Genomic DNA, 21,671 nt, shown 5'->3' with positions numbered 1-21,671 from the left:
TATCTGCCCCTTGCCATCACTCTGCACACGCACAACCTTCTCAAGGTCCAGGGAACGTTATGGAATTCCCCTCAAACAGGCTCTATTTCGACTGAGGAGTCAAATTCTTGTTCCACGATTCAGGCAAAAGCAACAGAAAAGGGCAAAAACTTAGTAGCTTTGTATGGTCCTGATCATTAGGAGGAATGGCTTCATAAGCTTTCTGGAGGGCAATGGAACTGGACAATGGAGGGTAAAGCAGAATAGAGGATGCTGCCCAGCTTTTACAACAGACTGGGGCAGGGCCTGCGCAGTCACAATGGATTAGAGAATTTACAGCACAAGCCTACAGCATATTTACTATGAAGTAAGCCCAACAGGCCTTGAGCCCAGATAAATGTGTACAGGGTTACAGTCTTCAGCTGACAGTCGTTCCTTCTCTTAAGAGAAAGCGGGGAATTGGGGGGGGGGGTGTTCAGGGATAGGGATCCCTAAGAGACAAGTATCAGAACCCGCAGAAATGTAACATTGCCAGGATTCCTTGGGGGAAGCCATGACAGTTTAGAACCAATCTACTATATCAGGCATGTCCAACTCCCAAGAGACTGTGATCTAATCCCCGTATAAAAAAAACCTGGCAGTGATCTACCCATTGTCACTGGAGGGAGGAGGAGCGTGCGTGGGGTGGGTGGATTGCCTTGAGTTGTTGAGCTTTCTTTAGAAGGGAAGAGCCCAGTGTTGCTGAGCTTCTAGCAATCTACTGGTTGGACATCCCTGTACTATATATTTTGGAAAGTGGTTTGTCTGTTTGTTTTCTATGCATTGGACACCTCTTGAGATATTGCCACCAAACAAGTTGGAACAAGCATTTCAGAGGTGGAGGTAGAGCTCACTGTTGATGTTTGGATGCTGGTTGCCATTTTGAATCAAATGGTGGACCTAAACATGACATAGTTTTGGCCGCATCTCAAGACAACGTTGCCAAACTCGGGATGAGGCTTCCTGAGGTGGGGTTTATGCCAATGTTTGGATGCCAAGCACCATTTTGAATCAAGACACAGTGAGCACACAGCAAACAAAGTCTCCCTCCTTTGGGTGATTAGTGTCAATAGTGTGCATGCAAAGCAAATAGTCCTTCTGCACTCCTTTTAATCTTGAATTCTCAGACTATGCATAATATTATGCAGCAGTAAGTTCCACCCACTAGTGAAAGCCTGTGTGTGGAAATTGTTTCATTTAGTTAGTAGCGAAATATTTCCTTAGGGCTTTCCATTTGATAACAATCTGAAATTCCTAAGGTCTTCTTACCTTTGTCCTCTGCTATGCAATATTCTGAACAAAGCTTTCATATTGCTTTGTAGCTAAGAATGGGTTTGGTATGTCTTGAGGCTAAAGAAAGAGTGATAGTGCTGAACACCTCTAGGCTTCTATGATTCATCTCATCCCCCTCCATATAGCTCTACCAATCAGCTAGAGTTAGGCAGGGCCACTGCTCCTCAAAACTGTCACAAGCACATTGAAGCTTGCTGTGGGATAACAGGATTCTGGTTTATTCAAGTGCCTTCTAGCAGCTGGGATTCTTGCAAAGAATGCTGAACCTTGATGAAATCCAGCAAGGCAGGTTCAGAAACAGAAGAACATCCACAAGACCAATTCAGTTTAATGTAAACGGATAGTTCCCAAGAACACACCCCTGAATTGTAAATCCAACCACTAAATTGTAGTCAAACAAACAAATAGATGTCAGCCCACCCCTGTCCAAATCTAAATGATTCTTTTTCAATGTGATCAAACTATCAGATTTCCATTTCACATTAAAGCACCTGTGGAAACCTCTGTATAACAGGTATTCATGAGCTTGCCTTAAAACCCAGGAACATGGTACCAGATTCAACAAATTCCCTTTCCATCATTTCTTTCATTGCTCTCAGATTTATAGGCAGCCAAGCGCCCACAAGGATGTGATCATTTTTGCCTGCTCAGAGCTTTCACAGAGCCAATGGCAGGAAGAGAACTCTAACCTCTGCTGAAGATGATGCTTTCATAGGGGATCTTGTTCTTGGTCTCCAGGCTCGAGCAATTCCAGCGCTGATCGCGGAACTGGTGTTGGCACTCGTGGATGGCGATCTGGATGCCTTGAATGGCAGAAGCCGTCACGTCAGGATTCCGCACGCACACCTCCAGTTGTCGCCGTGTCAGACCAGGCAAGGTCAGGCACACCGTGTTGGCATTAAGCACAGGTTCCAATGGCAACTTCAGGCCCAGAATCTCATTGGATAAGGAGCTGGGAAGAAAACAGACAAGTCAGTGGTGCCATCACCATGTACACCAAAGTGACCTTAAAAGCTAACATTTTTTTCTTAGAAAGTAAATGTCAAGATCCAGGATGGGCAACACCCACTGCTGCAACTATCTCTGGAGCTGATACTGCAAACTGCAGAGGAAAAAAAGGAAACCTTTTAGCAAGGGAAACTTTGCAATCTCCCTTGAAAGCTGCTTCCAAATCATGATTGTTCTTAGAGCCAGAACATCCCAGGTTGAAGCTACATAAGTATGTTCAATTTGTATTTCACTAGGCAAACTGCTTCCATGTTGGTTATGAAGTTTCCAGTGTATAGTGCATTTTTTTATGGAAAATAGCCTACTGAACTACCTTGTTTTGTATTTGCATTCTATAAACAAACTTTTCCTTGCACCTTATGAATATTCTTTTACCCTGAGTTTTTAGAAAGTAATCCTTACAAAATAAAAGGAAGACAGTAATCCATATACCGGTAAGTTTCTACCTTTTTGAGACAAATAGCACGATTCAACTAAGTTGTTGCATGTGTGTAATGAGGCCTGTTCCTGCAATGGGACTCCCCCCCCCCCACTGCCCTAAATCAGCAAATGGTGAAAAAGTGTCATTATGTGAGTGGACCTCATTCTCCGGAAGCATACCCCACATAGGGCTTTGGGCAGATATCCGCAAGCCTGGGGAGACTGGCGCGACTTCCCGCCGGGCTCCCTAGGCTTGCGGATAACAGCCTGTTCTGGGGGCTGGGGTCGGGGGAAGCTCGGGCTTCCCCCACCCCAGCCCCACGCCTGGGGGGGAAATAAATATTTTTTCCTTTATTTCCCCCCCCAAAAAAACTAGGTGCGCACTATGGGCCGGTGCGCCCTATGGAGTGAAAAATACGGTACATATTTACCTCTTTTTTAAGAAAGAAAGAAAGAAAGAAAGAAAGAAAGAAAGAAAGAAAGAAAGCTGAATTTATCTAAAGACCAGATTCCCAAACCCTTTGTGTTGAATGTTGCTGGCAATTATCCATTAGGTTATTGTACAAATGCTAAGGTCTATATCAGAATTTTCAGGCATAATTTGCCATATTCACACAATATGGGATGAGTTAAAATAAAAAGGCAGCATAAATATTAAACAAAAGAGTTATAAATATTATACAGCAAGTTACTATTTCTTATTAAAAGTCCAGACCAAAAAAAAAAATGTTTGTGCCTGGCAGCAGACTGAAAGCAAACTTGGCACCAGGTGAGTGTCTCAGGGGCATTTCCATGTTGCACAGAAGGGAATCTTATTAGATGTCTGTATCAGGCAGAACTTTCATTTATGTTCTTCTAATTTGGTGACTTGGATGTTTAATAGCTACAGATGTTTCAGATAGCTCAGTCAGTAAAGCATGAGACTTTTAATCTCAGCGTTGTGGGTTTGCACCCCATACTGGGCAAAAGATTCCTGCATTGCAGGGGGTTGGACTAGATGACCCTCGTGGTCCCTTCCCACTCTACAATTCTGTGATTCTATGAACTGAAAGGTGTTCCCTCAGAATTGTCCATGATCTCTGCATTTTGGACCGTATTTATTTCTTTAAAATATTTCTATATTGCCTTCCATTAAAATAACATCAAGATGGTGTACAATAAAATAATTCCATGCAAATTCATTTAGCTGTGTTTTTAGATATATATTTTTCCGTTGGATGTGGATGTCCTTAACTGATTTTTATGTAAGTTGCTTTGGGTCCCTCTGTGAGAAAAGTGACAAACAAATATAATAAATCAATAATTCAAAAAACAATTCCGTACGCAATAGAAACAATCCAATAAAAATAGCACATCTTGAATACAGTAGCCATGAACTGTTCAATTGTTTATAGAGATGAGAGAAAACTTAAGTAAACAGATAGGTTTTTAACAGCTGCAGAAGCTCACCACAGCAGGTGCCTGCCATATCTTGGTGGGAAATTCATTTCACAGACTGGGGGCCACCATGGAGAAGGCCCTCCTCCAAGTTGCTGAGGGATGAGCTTCTGTAGGCTGCAGCATAACTAACAGGGGGCCCTCCCAAGATCTCAGTGAATGGGCAGCTCAGTATGGGCAAAGGCATTTTTTCAGATCACCTGGTCCTAAGTTGTCCAGGACTTTATAAGAACTGTACTGTACATTTACTGTGACATACACAGTGCCAGGATATTGTTTCCTATAAATAGCTCTCTGCTTTTTTCTTGTCAACACAGCAATCAGCTTTGCAGTTTGATTCAGATCCTCGTTTACGATTTGTCAAAGGGGGAGAGAACCAGCCCATGCTCCTGTGTCTCAATATTCCCAGCCCTCCCACAACCACCTAGATCTGTGAACAGCCTAGCGAGTTACCAGTCCAGGTGAACAGAGGGAGCGAGAGAGACGCAGGTTAATAGACAAGAAGGCTTTAATTACACGGCAAAGTGCTCCCTTTGGCGGTTTTAAAAAACAGGGACTCCCGACTTGAGCCTCTAATGACTCAATTTGAGGGGAGATGCAAAAGGTGCTTATAACTCACTAATGACAGTGCTTGATCAAAGGTGGAGGAGTGAGGTACTGAGTTCTTTACACCAGCTGGGTCATGGGTTTCACATCGGCAATAGAAACTGGCCTGTTCTCCCAGCTGGAGAATTTCCTCTTGCTCAGATCACGGCCATCACTCATATTTGTCTACAAATCATCTGTTTTAGAGCAGGACTACACCATTTCTGTTCAGCCGAGACAAGGCTAGCACAAACCACGCAAGCCTGTCTTAGAGAATAAGCTCATAAATATGATCAAAATTGCCAGTCACCCACAATCTGCATAATGCAGGTGGCAGCTGCCTGGGAGATTCTGTGTCACTTTTCTAACCGTGTAGCAGCAAAAGCATAGCAAGATGGTGAGCATGTGTTGCGTAAGGATGAGTGACGATCCCAGATTCCTGTGGAGCATTTTTCCACACCCTGCCACCATTCTCTTGGTGCTGAGGCCAGGGCTACCAGCTTCTGCAGAGGACTGGGCTGCTGTGCATTTAATACTTGTGTAAGAGGGAGGTTTCCACCTTGTGGGGCTCTTTGTACATCATGCTGTATATCTTCTCTCCACACAACGTGACTCTTTCTTAAACTCCAGGTATCGGGAACCTGTGGACATACAGATGTTGCTGAACTACAACTCCCATCAGCTCCAGCCAGCAAGGCCAATGGCCAAGGATGATGGGAGATGTAGTCTGAGGGCCAAGGTTCCCCACACCTGTTCTGCTGAACCTGGCAGCTGTACCAATACCTGACCTCAAAAGGTTCCCCACACCTTCAGAAAACTCTATTGGCAATCAGACAATTGGCAGCTCAAGTTTCTCCCATCACCATAACACCTTAGTGCTTACCTGGCAGCTCTCTGCATACAAAAGTCACCTGGGCCCATCTGAACTCAACTCAGGGCTGGCGTCAGGAGTAGTAGGTTTCAATGGATATCTGCTGAAGCCCATATACTTGTCCACTCTCTAGAACCTCCTAGTCCTCGTCCTCTCATTGGGGCAGCTTGCTCACCTGCCTTCTCTGCGCATCCAAGCAACGGCAAGTGGAAGGAGAAAGAGCAGAGCCCTCCACTTGCTTTGTCCCAGGGTATGGTCAGCAGATACATGAACCCACCACCTTGCTGAAGCTAAGCAGGTCTGGGTCTGCTGAGTGACTGTATGAATAAAAACGCCCCTTGCAGGCCAAATTAGGACCTCTAGTGGTCCCATTTGGCCTAGAGGCCAGTGATTACCCATGCCTGCTTTTGTAAGTGGGCTAGTTAGTATCAGCCTTTTTGCAACCAGCACTTGTAGAATGAGTGACCAAGGCAGAAGGGAAAGAAGAGTCAGACAAGACAGACAGGGATGGCGGCGGGGTAGGGGTGGGGGGTTGTGATAATGGTGGGAGGGGCTAACAAAGCATCATCAGTGGGACACCCTGCCCCCTAAGGGCATCTTGCCCAGCAGCCCCTCAAACCTGGCAGAGTCACCATCTAAAATAATTCTCAGCCTCGTCAGCAACCATAACATTCTCAGGTTTAGCTATGGAAACCTTTGCAAGTCACAACTCATGTTTATCCACACTTACCTTTTGCCCTGCTCTTTCCAGGCACAGGTCTGTGCTTTAACACGCCATAATATCCAAGTATGTGTTCCCCCATTCCCAGGCTACCTGCATGAAAACCCACTCTTTAAAGTTGGACTGGAGCAATTGTCAATTCAGGTTTTCCATGGATTGATGTTTGCTTCAACTGAGCTCTAAAGAGTGGGTTTCTGTGGAAAAAGCTTGGGGGGGGGGAGGAAGAGGAGCTTGAACACAGAGCTTTAAATCATGGACAGTGCCTGGAAAGAGCAGAGGAAAGGCAAGTGTGGATAAGCCTTTGGGCTGTAAACCACGCTTCTGTTTATTCTGGATCCAGCGCTCTCCCACTGCTGATTTGGGAAGCAGTACACAAATGACATTAGTTACAATCCACCATCTATCCTGTATCTATCCTTTTGTTTCTTATGAAATGTTGCCTTTAGATGCATCTTCCCATCATGCCAGCTTCATTATGAACTGAGGAAAAAGAACGGCCTAGCTGAGTTTTATGCCAGTAAAGTGTACACCACCTTAGTTTCCCATTCACTGCACAGGTGTGTCCTCTGCATGATGGAGAGTACCCCACTTCCAACCAGCTGCCAATCCTTTATTTCCCCTCAGCTAATGAAGTCATGCTTCCCTCCTGTGAAGAGGCTTACAGAGCAATTGTATGCACCAGGTACACGGGAGCGGGAGATATGCTGCTGCTACTTTGAGAGCAGAATAGCCCCCGTCCTAGACTTGCCAAGGCCAGGGAAACACACAAACGCAGAAAATTGCGGAGTAGCATAAGAAAAGCTGTCATGCTCTCAGCATCCCTGGAAACAGCAGTGGCATTGGTTGAGTAGAGTGTCTAGCCTTTGCCAACAGTGGGCTTATCTGCATATGGGGGTGGGCATCTTTCCTGTATGGGGGAAACACCACCCCTCACTGTTGGGGAGGAACAGCAATAGAGCTCAGATATATGAGAGGCAGTTGCAATAGTTATCTGTTAAAGCACCTGATTCCCTTTCCCTGCGTTTACCTGTGTGGACTGCTGTCTCCTGGCCTCCCCAGGTGCAGAAGTCACTGCTGGGTCATGGGCATAGCCAGGGTTTATTTCAGGGGGGCTGGCATTATGTTAGCTTGGGGGTACCAAATTATCTGTGATGTAATTGGTCAGTTAGTTCAGTATTTTTATTTACTTACTTGATTTGGGGAGACAGCTGCACCCCACCCCGGCTACACCCATGTGCTGGAAGTTGGTGTCTGAAGTCCCAAGATGAAGTGCCTGTGAGCGTTCTAAGCAAAGACCCGTTCACAACGCGCTCAAGTTCCCAAGCATGTTCTGGAGGTGGGTTGTTTAGTGCAAAATGCTCCCTTTGTGCATCAAGCGCCCTTTCTCCAGAGCTTCCACTCACGAGCGTTCCCCCTTGTGGGCTTTAAATGTCTATGGCATAGGGACAAATTCTATCATAGGGACACACATCCTTTCATCAGAGTTGTGGTCTCTTTGTGTGAGGTTTATATACAGTGGTACCTCTGGTTGCGCACGGGATCTGTTCCGGAGCTCCAGTCAGATCCCAAGGAATTCACAACCGGAGGTGCCGCTTCTGCGCATGTTGTGGTAGAGCGCTTCTGTGCATGCGGCGAAACCCGGAAAATACTTCCGGGTTTGCCGCATTTGCATCCTGAAGGATACGCAACCAGAGGTGTGCGTATCCAAAGGTACCACTGTACTGGCTGTGGCATATATCCATATCCTATGCTCCACTGTGACAACATGATGGGGTGGCCATGAATATCCAGGCAGCTTAAAAAACAGAAACCAAAAACCCCTCCCATTAGTTAATAGGAGGGAGATTTCTTACTCCAGGTCTGTGGGGTGTAAAGTTGCACCATCAATAGGAGTGTGATCATGGTCTTGAGGAGACAGTGCAAGTTTGCTCCTCCCCTGTGCCAACCCCATCCTGCCCACGACTCCCCAGTTTCAGTACTTCCACCAGCAGAGTCTCATGGCAGAGCAGATTTGCAGTGCTCTGTCAATGTATCTCCTGTTTTGTCAGCACAGCAGGAGTTCTGCCAAATCCTATGTCTTAGCAGCCAGCAAAGCTGAAGTACAGGATTGCTCTTTTTTTATATGACTCCAATGTCTACAGTGGTGCTAAACAACTTAACATTCTTTCAACCCTTCCCCACCTCTTCCTTGATTTATAAACACTGTTAAGGATATGCAGCTGAAGAATCCCCCATGCTGTTGGTCTACCAGGTATCATAGGTGTGTCGCTCTCACAGAACAGGAGGCACCAAATAGAAAAGCAGATACCTTTAGACCTGTTCAAGATTTTTAACAGCAGCCCAATGACGTTTTTCTTCAGACATAGTCAGGTCTCATTTATTGCAACAGTCAAGATTCAACTTATATCAAACCAGTGCACTGCGACTTAAGGAGACCTGAGGCTAAGTTGCCAAGAAAAGGCAAATGGTTGACTTCATACTTTACCTGGGATCACACACAGAATAAGCTCCACCCTCCTGTCTTATAAAAAGGAAATGCAGTAGCAAATCTGCAATATGTCACCCCAACACATCCAGATAGTGTTGAAATCTGATTACCAGGCATCAGACGCCATGTACACAGGATCACACCCTTGTTTAACTAATTGGGAAAAGCTAACATCCTCTGCTTCTGTACTGAGACAATCATTAACACAGGTTGGAATCTGTACTTCATCCATGTAGGCTTACCCTCTTGCCATGGAAACTGTGAAAAACTTGGGGTGATTACTAGTTGTCCCATGGAAACCAATCCACACTTTGACTACAATCTTATATGTATCTATGCAAAGATTCCTGCATTGGAGGGGGTTAGACCAGATGATACTTGTGGTCCCTTCTAACTCTAGAATTCTAAGATTCTATGAAAGATCCCTGAAATCCATGGACCTTATTTACATCTGACCATGCTTAAGAACAGTCACTAGTTTTGCAAATATATTGGGGCAGTTTATGCCTCTTCCAGCTCCTACTCCTGGCTGCATGTAGCATCCCACAGAGAATATTACTCAGGGAACGTTCCACTCCATATTTCCCCACCCCAAAGTAATAAAAAGCTCATCCAATTGGTCTAGTGGACAGAAATTTGTACTTTGATCCATGGGCCCCAAGTTCAAGTCTCATCCCTATCACTAGCTCTGTATATTACTTATTTCATGCATTTATATCACACCTTTTTTCCATGGAGCGCTAGTCCTTGTACAAGGTTCTCCCCTTCCTCATTTAATCCCCACAACAACCCTGTGAAGGCTGAGCAGCAGTGACTGGCCCAAGGTCACCCAGTGAGCTTCATGGACAAGTAGGGACCTGAACCTTGGTCTCTCATATCCCAGTAAGACACTCTAATCACTACATCACACTGGCTCTTGGGCATCACTGGACCCTCTGGCCCTTGAACACATCTGTAATGTGGGAACCGCAGAACACTGTAAGAGCAAACACAAGATCAGAAAGTAGGTGCATTTGCGAAGACCTGTTAGAATTGTGAACTCAAGCTCCTCACTCACCATACTCCCTTTTACACCCACACAACCACAGTCCAACACTGCTTGCTTGCGCGCACACACACACACCCCTTCACCCACATAAAATACACACACATATACATACTGTATGCCTCCTTACCGGCAACTCCTGCAGCTAAGCTGGTGCCAAACATATTGCTCTGCTTTCCTTTGGGCCACATCAGTGAGCGGGTCTTGTTGTCTGGGCAGCCCAGGACCTCCCTACATACTGCCTAGGCTTGTGGCCCAGGGAGGTCACTTCAGTGCTGCTTGCCCCCTGACTTCAACCCCGGGAGACACAATCCATTGTCTCTCAAGACAGAGGGATGCCGACAACAAATCCATCACATTGTCTGTTCTATCCATACAATTGCATAAGCAGATACTAATCAGAAACACACTCTGTAGACATTAATCCTTGCATGTACATAACCAATTCTCTCTCTCTCGTCCCCCCCCCAGTGGTTTGCCTTACATGGCACTGTGCCTCAGTTCTCCTCTCAGTGTTTCTTATAATAGATCTGGAATGCATTTTGCCAGACCTTCGCCTGGGACATTGACAAATTCCCCATGGATTAAATGCAACAGGCCTTCTCTCTCCCTTTGCAGCAACATCCTGGTGGAGAGTGTCAAAGACTTCATTGAAAAGAACCTATTCCACTCACTTGGGGTGGCTCATGATGGCCAGGGGATGGTTGGGTTGGATTCTGAGAGCCCAACCCACTGTCAGATAGAGGGGAGCGTGACTGGTTCAATCGCACTGGGTACAGAGCCTCCGGGCCCCAGGGGGCATCTCAAATATGATTTAGAATGAAGGGCAAGAGGTTGAGGGGTGCTGAATTTTAGTATCACATGGGGTGCTGCTGAACCTTGAGACCCCAAGATCCGCCACTGCCACTATCATTCCCCACCTACCCTAGCCTTAAGCATCCTTCCACTGTTTTAGTGTTGAGAAGCAAGTGTCTGTCAGTCTTAGGAACTGACTGTAGGCTTTTTCATTTATCCCATTTGGCAGGCAAGTTTCTTGTGCTATCCAAGTCTCACCCGAACCGGTGTCCTTTCCTCCCCCTCACATCCTGCCATCCAAATAACCGACATACACTGACATCGCTCCTACGCCCCTGTGGAGATCATCCCCACCCCCGCAGAAGCAAGACTTCCTTAATCCCCCTTTCTTCATTCTCCCTCCCCAAATAGACATTACAACACACACACACCACATGCACATGTTCTTGTCTGGCCCAAAAAGCACAAGGACTTTTATTGGGGGTGGGGTGGATCCCGGCAAAAAGACCCACAGAGTTTGGGGAGAGGAAAGATGGAAGTGTCGAGAAGGGCAGTTTACCATGTCTGCTCTTTGAATCTGATTGACCTGTGCTCCCCCCACCCTCTCACTCTATAGCACTAAATGAGTTGAAACACGATTTCACAGTGAAAGGCCCGCAGGTCACAGGCTGTGGTTGCTACTGCTTTAATTAATACAAGTTCCAACGGTAATAAATTATATTTTTTGGAGGGGTGGCAGTAGGGGGTGGAGAGAAAAAAACTAACCCAAAAATAACTATTACAAACAAAACAAAGCAAAATGGAGATGGGAGGGGGGAAGGAAGTATATATAATTATTAACCCTTCCCCAGACTCTCAACACAAATGTTTTGTGATGGGGGGAGATTCAATCAGGAGGCAGATAGTAGCACACAATGATGAAATGAGGAACATTTCCCATTTATCCTGAAATGGGGGAAGGAGAGAGGGAGCCGTAATACCTGTTTGAACTGAGGTAACCTTAAGAAACAGGAGGCTGAGTGCACATTACGCGCTTCAAGTACATTCAAATGACATTTCCTCCCACAAGGAAATTTGGGCACTGTAGTTTCTTAAGGATTACTGGAGAGATAAACTACAGTACCCAAAATCCTAAAGGGTGGAAAATGTGTTTCCAATGTGCTTTAAAGGTACAGAATCATAGAATCGTGGAGTTGGAAGGGATCCCTGAGGATCATCTAGTCCAACCCCCTGCAATGCAGGAATCTCAACTAAAACATCCATGGCAGGTGGCCATCTGACCTCTGCTTAAAAACCTCCAAGGAAGGAGAGTCCACACTTCCCAAGGGAGACCATTCCATTGTCAAACAGCTCTTACTGTCACAAGGTTTTTCCTGATGTTTAGCCAGAATTTCCTTTCTTATAACTTGGATCCATTGGTTCGAGTCCTACCCTCCGGAGCAAGAGAAAACAAGAAGATGAGAAAACAAGAAGATACTGGAAGATGGCTATCCTATCTCCTCTCAGTCTCCTCTTTTCCAGGCTAATTATGCACACACAAGCCTGAGTCTTCCACTTCTTGAGGTGACCTAAAGTTCAAACAGGTGTCGTAGCTTCCCCAAAATTCAAAACAAATGGGAAATGTTCCAGCATCATCACAAAACAAAATCAGAAGTTTGTTTGAGAACATGTGATTTGACCACCTGTACTCATCTGAGACAGTAGATTCTCCTACCCAGATGCTAGTGCCTCGAGGTGTTTAGGAGAAGGCCTACCACCACCTCCCTCCCAAGCTCTAGCAACATGTAGGCTCCCAAGCCTTGATCATTGCCTCTGGGCTGCAGACTGTAATGGCTGGCAGAGATGCCAAATTATTTTCTACCTTCAACACCTGTGTGGCAAAAGGCAGAAATGCAGCAGGTGAATTCCCAGCACAGCGCTGCCATCGCAAGCAAAAGTTGTGAGGCATTTCTGCTTTTCACCGCCTCTGCTGGCACAGCAGAAAAACCCTATCAGGAAAATGAAAAAGTGGGCAAAGACTGGACAATTCACCCAAGGCAAATGACAGCAAGTAACAATTTTTAAAAAGTATCCACATTTTAATCTGAATCAGGTGCATTTGACTATTTTCAAGCACCCAGACTGGATGTGCTCTCAGAGCAGGCCTCCCTTCAGCTGGGGCTTATCCACACTTACCTTTTGCCCCATGCCTTCCAGGCACAGGCCCAAACTTTAGCACTCCATATCCAAGAGCTCTTCTTTCCCTGCAAAAACCCACTCTTTAAAACCAATGCACAACAAACGTCAATTTGTGTTTTCCGTGGACTGCCGTTTGCTCCAATTCAGCAGTAAAGAGCAGGTTTCCATGGGGAAAGCTCAAGAGCAAAAAGAAAGTGCTCAGATACAGAGATTTAAAGAGCAGGCAGTGCCCGGAAAGCGCATAGGAAAACTAAGTTTGTCCTCCTGTCATTATTGGATCCATCAGCCCCCACCAACATGGAATTATGGGAGTTGTGGTCCCAAACACAAGACTGGAAAAGGCTACTATAATCCATTCATTATTCCCTTATTTCACTGGTTGTACCTCCTATGTGCCCCCCCACCCAAATGTAGCATGGTAATCTGATATCTAAGAGAGAGAAGGACTAAGGCTAAACAAAAATAAGCAATGCACTTATTCTTACCAATTCACACTCCCAGGAGGGAAGTGACTGTATCCTAGGTGTCCCCACCAGCTTTAACTGGGTATGATAGTCGGATAGTTATGAGGCCAGTCCGCTGCACTGTTAAAACATGCCCTGTTTGTGTCTGTGCCCCTCCTAACCACAGCCTCTTGATAAGGAGTAGTATTTCCTTTTGAAATCTAACATCACAACCAGAAATCTAGTATCCACTGCCTGACTCTCAGCTGACAGCAGAATTTGCAAGATCGCTCATGAGCAGAGGGATGTGTGGCTCAGGGTGTTAGGAAGCGCTCACTTCCCCCAAAACCCATTCCAAGAGATGACTCCTTCCTTGCACCCATGTACAGGAGCCTGAGAGAGACAGTTACCTTGCATATTATTTACCAAGAGGGAAGGGACTGGCCCAAGGGCTCCCAGGAGGAGCCGGTGTCAGAGTCTGTGACAAATGCAAGGCTCACTCTGAGCCCCAAAACAACCAGGCCCCAAACTCAAGAGGGGAGGCGTTTCTGCTCTTTGGCACGGATCAGGCTCTAGCCCTCAAGGAAGGGACCTGCCCTTCGAAGAAAACGATTAAGACATTGTGTGTCTTTCATAACAAGGCAGCTCAGAACAGCGCGGCATTTCTCCCTAATGAGAGCAGCCTTCTGCATGCCTTGGCGCATGCCTTTCATCCAAGCATCCCCAAGCCTTTTCTAAACATGATGCTGATTGATTGATTAATTAATGAAATCATCACCTCCCCCCACCCTTTTATATAGGCATGTGTATATATGAGAAAATGCCTCCAATCCCATGGGGTCTTTGAGAAACACAAAGTACGTAAACATTTTTCTCCTCTGTTTAAATGATTCACAAAGAGGAACAATGTGGCTGCTAATCCCACAAAATGATACAACAGCCAGGACTCCAGAAGCGAACACAGGAATCCAGTTTCTCCACTAGACCCCAAATTCTCTCCCTAAACTGGAAAGGTAATGATCACCCACTCAGAGTAAGGCCCACTCAGAGAAAAGACTGCCAAATTTCTGAGAGTCTCAAATGAATGAATTCAGCGCGATCAAGAAGAGCTACCCATTGCCTCAAGCAAACTGGTGTTTTGTTCTAGTCGTAGATAGTGTCAATCCTACCCAGAGGATAAAACCAATGGCTTTTGCTCTATACATGGCATTGGGACTCTTAAATTCCCGGCTCCAAAGCGGGAATTACGACTGCTAAATGAGAGCAGACATCCAGTAGCCCAATCCCTCAATTTCTCTAGCACCACTTCCAGGAGAAGAGGCACAGACCCCTAACCCAGAACTCAAAAAGTGACAGAGGAATGGAGGCTCTTCCCCAAAATGTTTTCATGTCAAAGCAAATGCCCATTGGCAAGAATTTCACCATTGCGGATGGGGTGAGAGAATATGTCTGTAGAGGGAGATGACAGCCAGGATTATAAAGTGCTGGGGGGGTGGGAGAGAGAGGAGGCGTGAAATAATCCTGATGACTAGAACCACTCGTAAAAGAGACAAATCTGCTTCGACACTGCATTCCTGGGAGAGTTGTAATTATAGAAACGGCTCCCAAGTGACATCTCCTCCAAGCCCTTGGGGGTTTCGAGGGGCTGCATTAGGAGGGGATATGTAATTAATCTCCTCTTAGCATGGTGCGTATGCTGGGGGCATTGGAGCGGGGGAAGGCTGTCAATTCCGGGCTGCGTGGTAAAGGCCTCGCCAACGAGTGGAGAGGGTTTGGAAAGCGGGGAAGCCAGAGAAAACCAAAAGGAGACGGTCTTACCTTTGGCCCCAGAGACTGAGGAGAAGCAGGGGGCAGAGCCAAAGAAGCAGAGTTTGCCCCATGCTGGCTGCTGGAAGTTTTAGTCTGTCTACCAGCTGGTTCTTCTTGTTTAAGGGCTAGTAGGGTGGGGATGGGGGTAGGTTGTCTCTTCGCTGCTTGCTGCTGCTGCCGCCGATTTGCGCTCCTTCTCTCTACTCCTGTCACTTTCCCCTGCTCTTTTAGGACCTCATTGATCGCCTTGGATTGGAGAGGGAGGTGTTTTTGTTTTTTCGACAGCTCGTTGCAAAGATTTGCAAGCCCAAACTGCAGCGAGCACCTCGGGCCTGCCCTCTCTCTCTCTCTCCCTCTCTCTTCCCCACCCTTCTCGTTCCTTCAGCAGGGCAGCTGGTTTTCGAAGAGGCGTCGAGGGTTAGTCGTCGTCGGTGAAGGTAGCAACGGGCTCCACGGTTGTCCTCGGAGCTCCATGCGGGCAGGTCCTCCTCCTCCTCCACCCCCCATCCGAGAGCGCTGGGAAGAAAAAGAAGGAGGCTGGCAAAGATATCGCGCTCTCTCTCTCTCTCTCTCTCTCTGCCTCCCTGTCTTATGTACACACCCTCTTTCCTTTGCAACTTTTGAACCCCCCACCCGGCTTGCTGAAGTTGCAAGCAGGGGCTGCAGCGGCTCTATCAGGGCAAGGTAATCTTTCTCCCGGGGGAAGGGAGGGGGCAAGGGTGGGGTCAGGCCGGGCCCGGCGGGCACGTGCGGCCCCCGCAGCCCGCCCCTCCACTCATCGCGGCTGCTCCCGCCGGGGCAGCTGGCGACCGAGCCGCGGGGCGGAGGGCGCACGAGGCAGCGCGCCGCGACCGGCGACCACGGCAGAGGCGGATTCTTCTCGGCCTGGACGGGACGGTAAAGCAGCAAAAAGCTCTCCACGCGCAGCGAGCAACCGCCGAGCCAGCGCCCCAAGCCCGAGTCCCGACACGCCCGTGCAGGAGCCCTCGGGCGGGCAGGCGGGAAAAGGACGGGCCGGGAAGCGTGTGCCAACCGCACACCCTGAGACATGCACCCTCGCACACACACGCACGCATCTGCAGAGACGCGCACAGCCATCTCGTGCAACCCTAGCCACACTTGCTCGCCCACCTCCTTTGCAGAAGTAACGGCTCCAACGCTGCATGCACGCCCACACGTGCACGGCCCAACGCTGAGAACACGCGCACAGGCGCGCATCGCCATGCACACAGCAGGATGCGTATCAGGAGAAATGGGCGCACAACACGTTCGCGCAAAACAGGCGCAACACCCAGCAGTCACAAACATTATTTGCATAGATTATTTATATGCTGCAGACTCACTCCATGTATATTTTTTGCTAACTACCCACCGGACTTTCCAGCCCGGGCATGCAGCTGCATCACTGTGTGTGGCCGAAACACAACTGCAGCACCTACCGACACAGTTGAAAATGACCACACAAATGCATGCACAGCTCTGCAATCCGATAGCTCAAGGCTCGCACACACATCACCATCATCTGGCCAGTTCGTATGCCTCTTCGTGTAAACAAAGAATCTTGCAAACAGGGTCCATGGATCCTTCTAGGTACACATGTATATACAGCTTTAGCTTTTCCATATTCACACATTCAGGTACAAGGTTCATTAGTTACGTTATTGCTGTATCCTGCTCTAATATCAACAGATATAGGGCAGTTTAGGAATATTTTAATTAATAGACAAATTGCCCCATATGTCATTCAATTACACAGCCCTGCTCTTTAATCATTAGATAGCTAGGACTTGTCTGTTCTGGGTAGATGGACGGAGTGGAGGGAGGGGCTTGCTGGTCAATGGTCGCTCCTGCCTCAAATAGGAGTCTGGGCTCTAGATGGTGTTCCTTATGAGGCCTTGACTATTCGGTGGGTGCTGTAGGATAACCAAAGCTATTTGGGTTTCTGAAACCTTTAAAAATTATCAGTTCCCATCATGGTAATGAAATAGCCTGGGGGGGAATGGATGGGTTTGTTTTCAAAATGTATTTTTATTAGCATTATTTGTACCTACAGTTATGACACTCAAGTACCTTTAACGTGCTTCAAATCCCTGTTGAGGGTTTGAGAAATACCTACATGTCTGCTGCCATTCTTAAGCATTAAGAAATGAGATTATTGGCCTGAAAGGCTTGTGAAATTTACAGTCATTGATCAAAATGCAGATAGATAGTGTTAGCTTTAAACTTCCCTTTAGTCCAGTGGTAGGGAACCTATTTCAGCTTGAGGGCCACATTCTCTTCGGGGCAACCACATGGCAGAGGTGGGTGGGGCAAGAGGCAAAAGTAGGCGGGGCAACAAATATAAAGCTCTACCTCTCTTTTAAATCAGAACCAGTGAGGGCGGTGAAGGTCCTGTGTGAGTGTCTGGAGGCGGTTGGAGGATGGATGGCGGCTAACAGATTGAGGTTGAATCCTGACAAGACAGAAGTACTGTTTTTGGGGGACAGGAGGCGGGCAGGTGTGGAGGATTCCCTGGTCCTGAATGGGGTAACTGTGCCCCTGAAGGACCAGGTGCGCAGCCTGGGAGTCATTTTGGACTCACAGCTGTCCATGGAGGCACAGGTCAAATCTGTGTCCAGGGCAGCTGTTTACCAGCTCCATCTGGTACGTAGGCTGAGACCCTATCTGCCTGCGGACTGTCTCGCCAGAGTGGTGCATGCTCTGGTTATCTCCCGCTTGGACTACTGCAATGCACTCTACGTGGGGCTACCTTTGAAGGTGACTCAGAAACTACAACTAATCCAGAATGCGGCAGCTAGACTGGGGGCGGCGGCCGAGACCATATAACACCGGTCTTGAAAGACCTACATTGGCTCCCAGTACGTTTCCGAGCACAATTCAAAGTGTTGGTGCTGACCTTTAAAGCCCTAAACGGCCTCGGTCCAGTATACCTGAAGGAGCGTCTCCACCCCCATCATTCTGCCCGGACGCTGAGGTCCAGCGCCGAGGGCCTTCTGGCGGTTCCCTCATTGCGAGAAGCAAAGCTACAGGGAACCAGGCAGAGGGCCTTCTCGGTAGTGGCGCCCGCCCTGTGGAACGCCCTTCCAGCAGATGTCAAAGCGATAAACAACTACCTGACATTCAGAAGACATCTTAAGGCAGCCCTGTTCAGGGAAGTTTTTAACGTGTGATATTTTACTGTATTTTTGGTTTTTATGGAAGCCGCCCAGAGTGGCTGGGGAGGCCCAGCCAGATGGGCGGGGTATAAATAATAAATTATTATTATTATTATTATTATTATTATTATTATTATTATTAAAGTTTACCTTTGTTCAGTAGACTACTTTTCTATACCCTCTCTTACACGCACCCTCTCTATTCTCCACCCAAGCAAACTGGAAAGCAGTATTTACCCGATTTCTTATTATTATTACCTTATTCACGATTCATCTTGCATCCAAAGGTCTCAAGGTGAATTGCATAGCAAACAAGTAAATATTAAGGACGCACATGAAAAGTGACCACACTGAACATCCCCCAAGTAAATATTTCCCACCATGAAATTATCAGAAGCAATCACCACAAAACAGCAAGCAGCTACAAACATCCAAAAAGCAAACAAGGAACAACTATGAACATTCAAATACTTGGGTGCATTCAATAGTCCTTAGCCTGGAGCTGAAAAGTTGTCGGAGCCAGACATACCGTCCTGGGGAGAACATTACAGAGATGGAGAGTCATGGCACAAAAAGGTAGGGGGGACATTAACAACTGCTTAATTGCCTGTCATCCTTATTCGTATATATATATTTTATTTTTAGAACAGGAGGGAATGGGGAGCAGAAGGCTTCTTTCCCCCACATCTCCAAGGACACATTCCAGCTGAGTAAAAATACAGGGAGGGGGCAGTGAGAGTATGGCTTGGAGAGAGTTCCAAGGGCCAGATGGAGAGCTCTGAGATTCCCCACCCCTGCTAGAGATTGCCTTGCCTTCTCTTGCTATATATTGGGCCAAAGTCTGTGAGTCCTCAAGCTGCCAATTGAGAAGCTGCCACTTGATGCCGATGGAGAAATCAACTGCAAACCACATAAGTAGATGTAGACTTTACAAGTAGGGTGAATGTGCCCATGTGAAGAGGAGCAGCAGAGGCAAGGGTGCTGGCTTCCCTCCCCTCCACCATCATTTCATTTGCCTTCCAACTTGGTAATGGTGACTAAGGAAGCATAGGAGCCAACTCCTAGGGATTGAGGTACCTTTGCCCCTCCCCCAATAAAATATTAGAGATAGCCAGGCCAAGTACATAGGAGAGGCTGCAAAGCCACCTCCCCAACAGCAGTTTGGCTGCCACTTGGGGCAGGAGTGGGGCAGGACGTGGTGAGGATTGATTTCTTGTGCAGCCCCAACCTCAGCGCCCCACCTACCCTGCACCTCCCCCCACCATCCAGGTAAGGGGCAGTGACACTGCTGTCGGGGGGGGGGGGGGCAGCTCAACAGCAGCTTCTGCCAGTATTTCCCCTTACATGTTTACATTGCCCAAGTTTTCACTCCTGCACAGGAGTTATCTCTTAGTCTAATCTACTTTACAGGCTTGTAGTTGTGAGGATAAAGTGTGGCAGGGGTGTGGGGTGTGAACCACACGCTGCCACCCTGAGTTCCTTGAAGGAAGGGCAGCAGTTTAAAACTGGAATAAATAATTTGCCCGGTGGATCGATCAGTTAAAGTTCAAATAAATAATGACATTTCTTTTTTTAAAAAACAACAACCCGTAACTACCAACCATGGTAAAAGTGAATACATATTTTTCTGTTTATTTTTCTGAATGCTAGCATGCACCTCTGTAGTCTTCTGTTTCATAATAAACAGCTTTTGATACTTGTGGTTTCACCTGAGAATTCAAGGGTTTTGGCACTGGCATTGCTCACTTTGAGACCTCATGGGCCGAATCCACATAAAGGTTTGGGTGTTGGACAGATGTGCATCCAGTGAACATATATCCCCCCATCCCCGTCTTACTCCTGCTGTGACTAGATGGCTCTGCTGCTCAATGGATGCACACATAGATGGAGCAAAAGGCAGACGGGAAATTGTTAATGTGAATTCTGCTATGAATTCTGTAAATAATAACATGATAATAATAGGGAAAGCTAATGCATTAATATAGAAATTTAGAGTGTCCAAAATGTTTCACACACACTATGCCAGTAATCTAGAGTGTGAAAGGTAGATCAGATCTGTTCATATCGCAGATGGGAAAATGTCTTGATCAGGGCCAGCCCAAGACATTTTTCTGTCTGAAACGAAAGACAAGATGGTGCCTCCTGCCTATTCCAGGTACAGAAGCTGACCGGAGTGCAGAGGTGTACCTAGGCTCTCTTGTACCCTTGGCAAGGAGCTGTATCCCTGCCCCATATCCTTGTGCCCTTGGCAATCACTGTCTCTCTCTGTCTTTCTTCACAATTTTTGCACCCTCTTGGGCCAACTTAACCAACTTCTGGGAACGCCCCTGCTAGAGTGAAAATTGAATTTGCCTTCAACTCTGATGATGGAATAGCATCCTGAGGCAGCAGGCTGGTTCTAGGGTGGACAGGATAGGCTGTACAACAAATGTAATTTTGTCTTCCAAAAGAGTGCCGGGGGGAGGGGGGAGAGAAACAGCCACATGCTTCCCCTACTACCCCCCATCATCTGCCACCTAAGGCATTCATCTCATTTTGCCTAATGGTAGGGCCAGCCCTGGTCTTGCCAAAAGGGCCTGGCAGTGCAGTCCTCAGCTGAAACTGCTAGCTTGTACAGTGCACTGACTTGTGAACATTCTGCAAATATCTGCCTACCTGGCTCTAGTACTTTTGACGCTTTCCATCAAATTACCTAACATAGTTTCAGAAATTAAGTCAGCGCTAACTGTAGTCCACAAAATGCTTTTTTACCATAAGGAACGTGTTTGTTTTTAAGGTGCCACAAGACTCTTTGTTGTTTCTGTTGGACTACACAGCAACCCGGCTACCCCCTCTGAAAATTGTTACAGAGCTATGGAGCAGTGAGAACATTGGGAGGATTCAGTTGAAACTCAGAATGATTTCGATAAAACTTTTTAAGGATTAGCACATTAAGATAAACTTTTGCAAAGACAAATCAGGTACTTAACTACAAAAGGAGAGAAACCTGGCGAGGCAGCAGCACTGAGTTTCTGTTAACCACAACCTGAACATGAGCCAGCAACTGTGAGGCTCTTGCATAAGAAAAGGTGAAAGAAAAAGGCAAAGATTGGGCTGCGTTACAAAAGGTTGGTGCTTCAGGTGGGAAGCCAGTGCTCTGCTTTGCTCAGTTCCTTTTATACTTCTAACTCTGATAAAGAATGTGTTGAGGCTCTGGGCATCCTGTTATGAAAACATCAGGAAGAATCAAATGTAGGAATTGATTGAATAATAACTGGAATAATTAAAAATTAATAGCGAATTATTTTTTTAAAAAAATTCATATTTCATCTTGTTATTTATTATGACAAATGTAGGAAGTTGCCTTTGTCCGAAACAGAGCATTTATTTATTTCATTTAAGTTTCCAAGGAACTCAAGGTGGCTA

At 46.7% G+C, this 21,671-nt stretch overlaps 1 protein-coding gene across 1 annotated transcript in view; it reads right to left on the bottom strand.

Moving 5' to 3' along the window:
* Positions 1-15,821, bottom strand: part of WNT10A (Wnt family member 10A) — a 47,190-nt gene extending 31,369 nt beyond the window's left edge. Inside the window, exons 1-2 of the mRNA XM_053401725.1 lie at positions 15,121-15,821; positions 2,001-2,263 (exon numbers count right to left, since the gene is read on the bottom strand). Coding sequence (XP_053257700.1) covers positions 2,001-2,263; positions 15,121-15,182 — 325 coding nt within the window. The 5' untranslated portion in view covers positions 15,183-15,821. The remainder of the gene's footprint in view (positions 1-2,000; positions 2,264-15,120) is intronic.
* Between the last annotated feature and the right edge of the window lie 5,850 nt (positions 15,822-21,671).

The sequence above is a fragment of the Podarcis raffonei genome, chromosome 1 (genome assembly GCF_027172205.1).
Source record: "Podarcis raffonei isolate rPodRaf1 chromosome 1, rPodRaf1.pri, whole genome shotgun sequence".
NCBI classification, from domain to species: Eukaryota; Metazoa; Chordata; class Lepidosauria; order Squamata; family Lacertidae; genus Podarcis; species Podarcis raffonei.
This window is presented reverse-complemented; position numbering and strand designations above follow the sequence as displayed.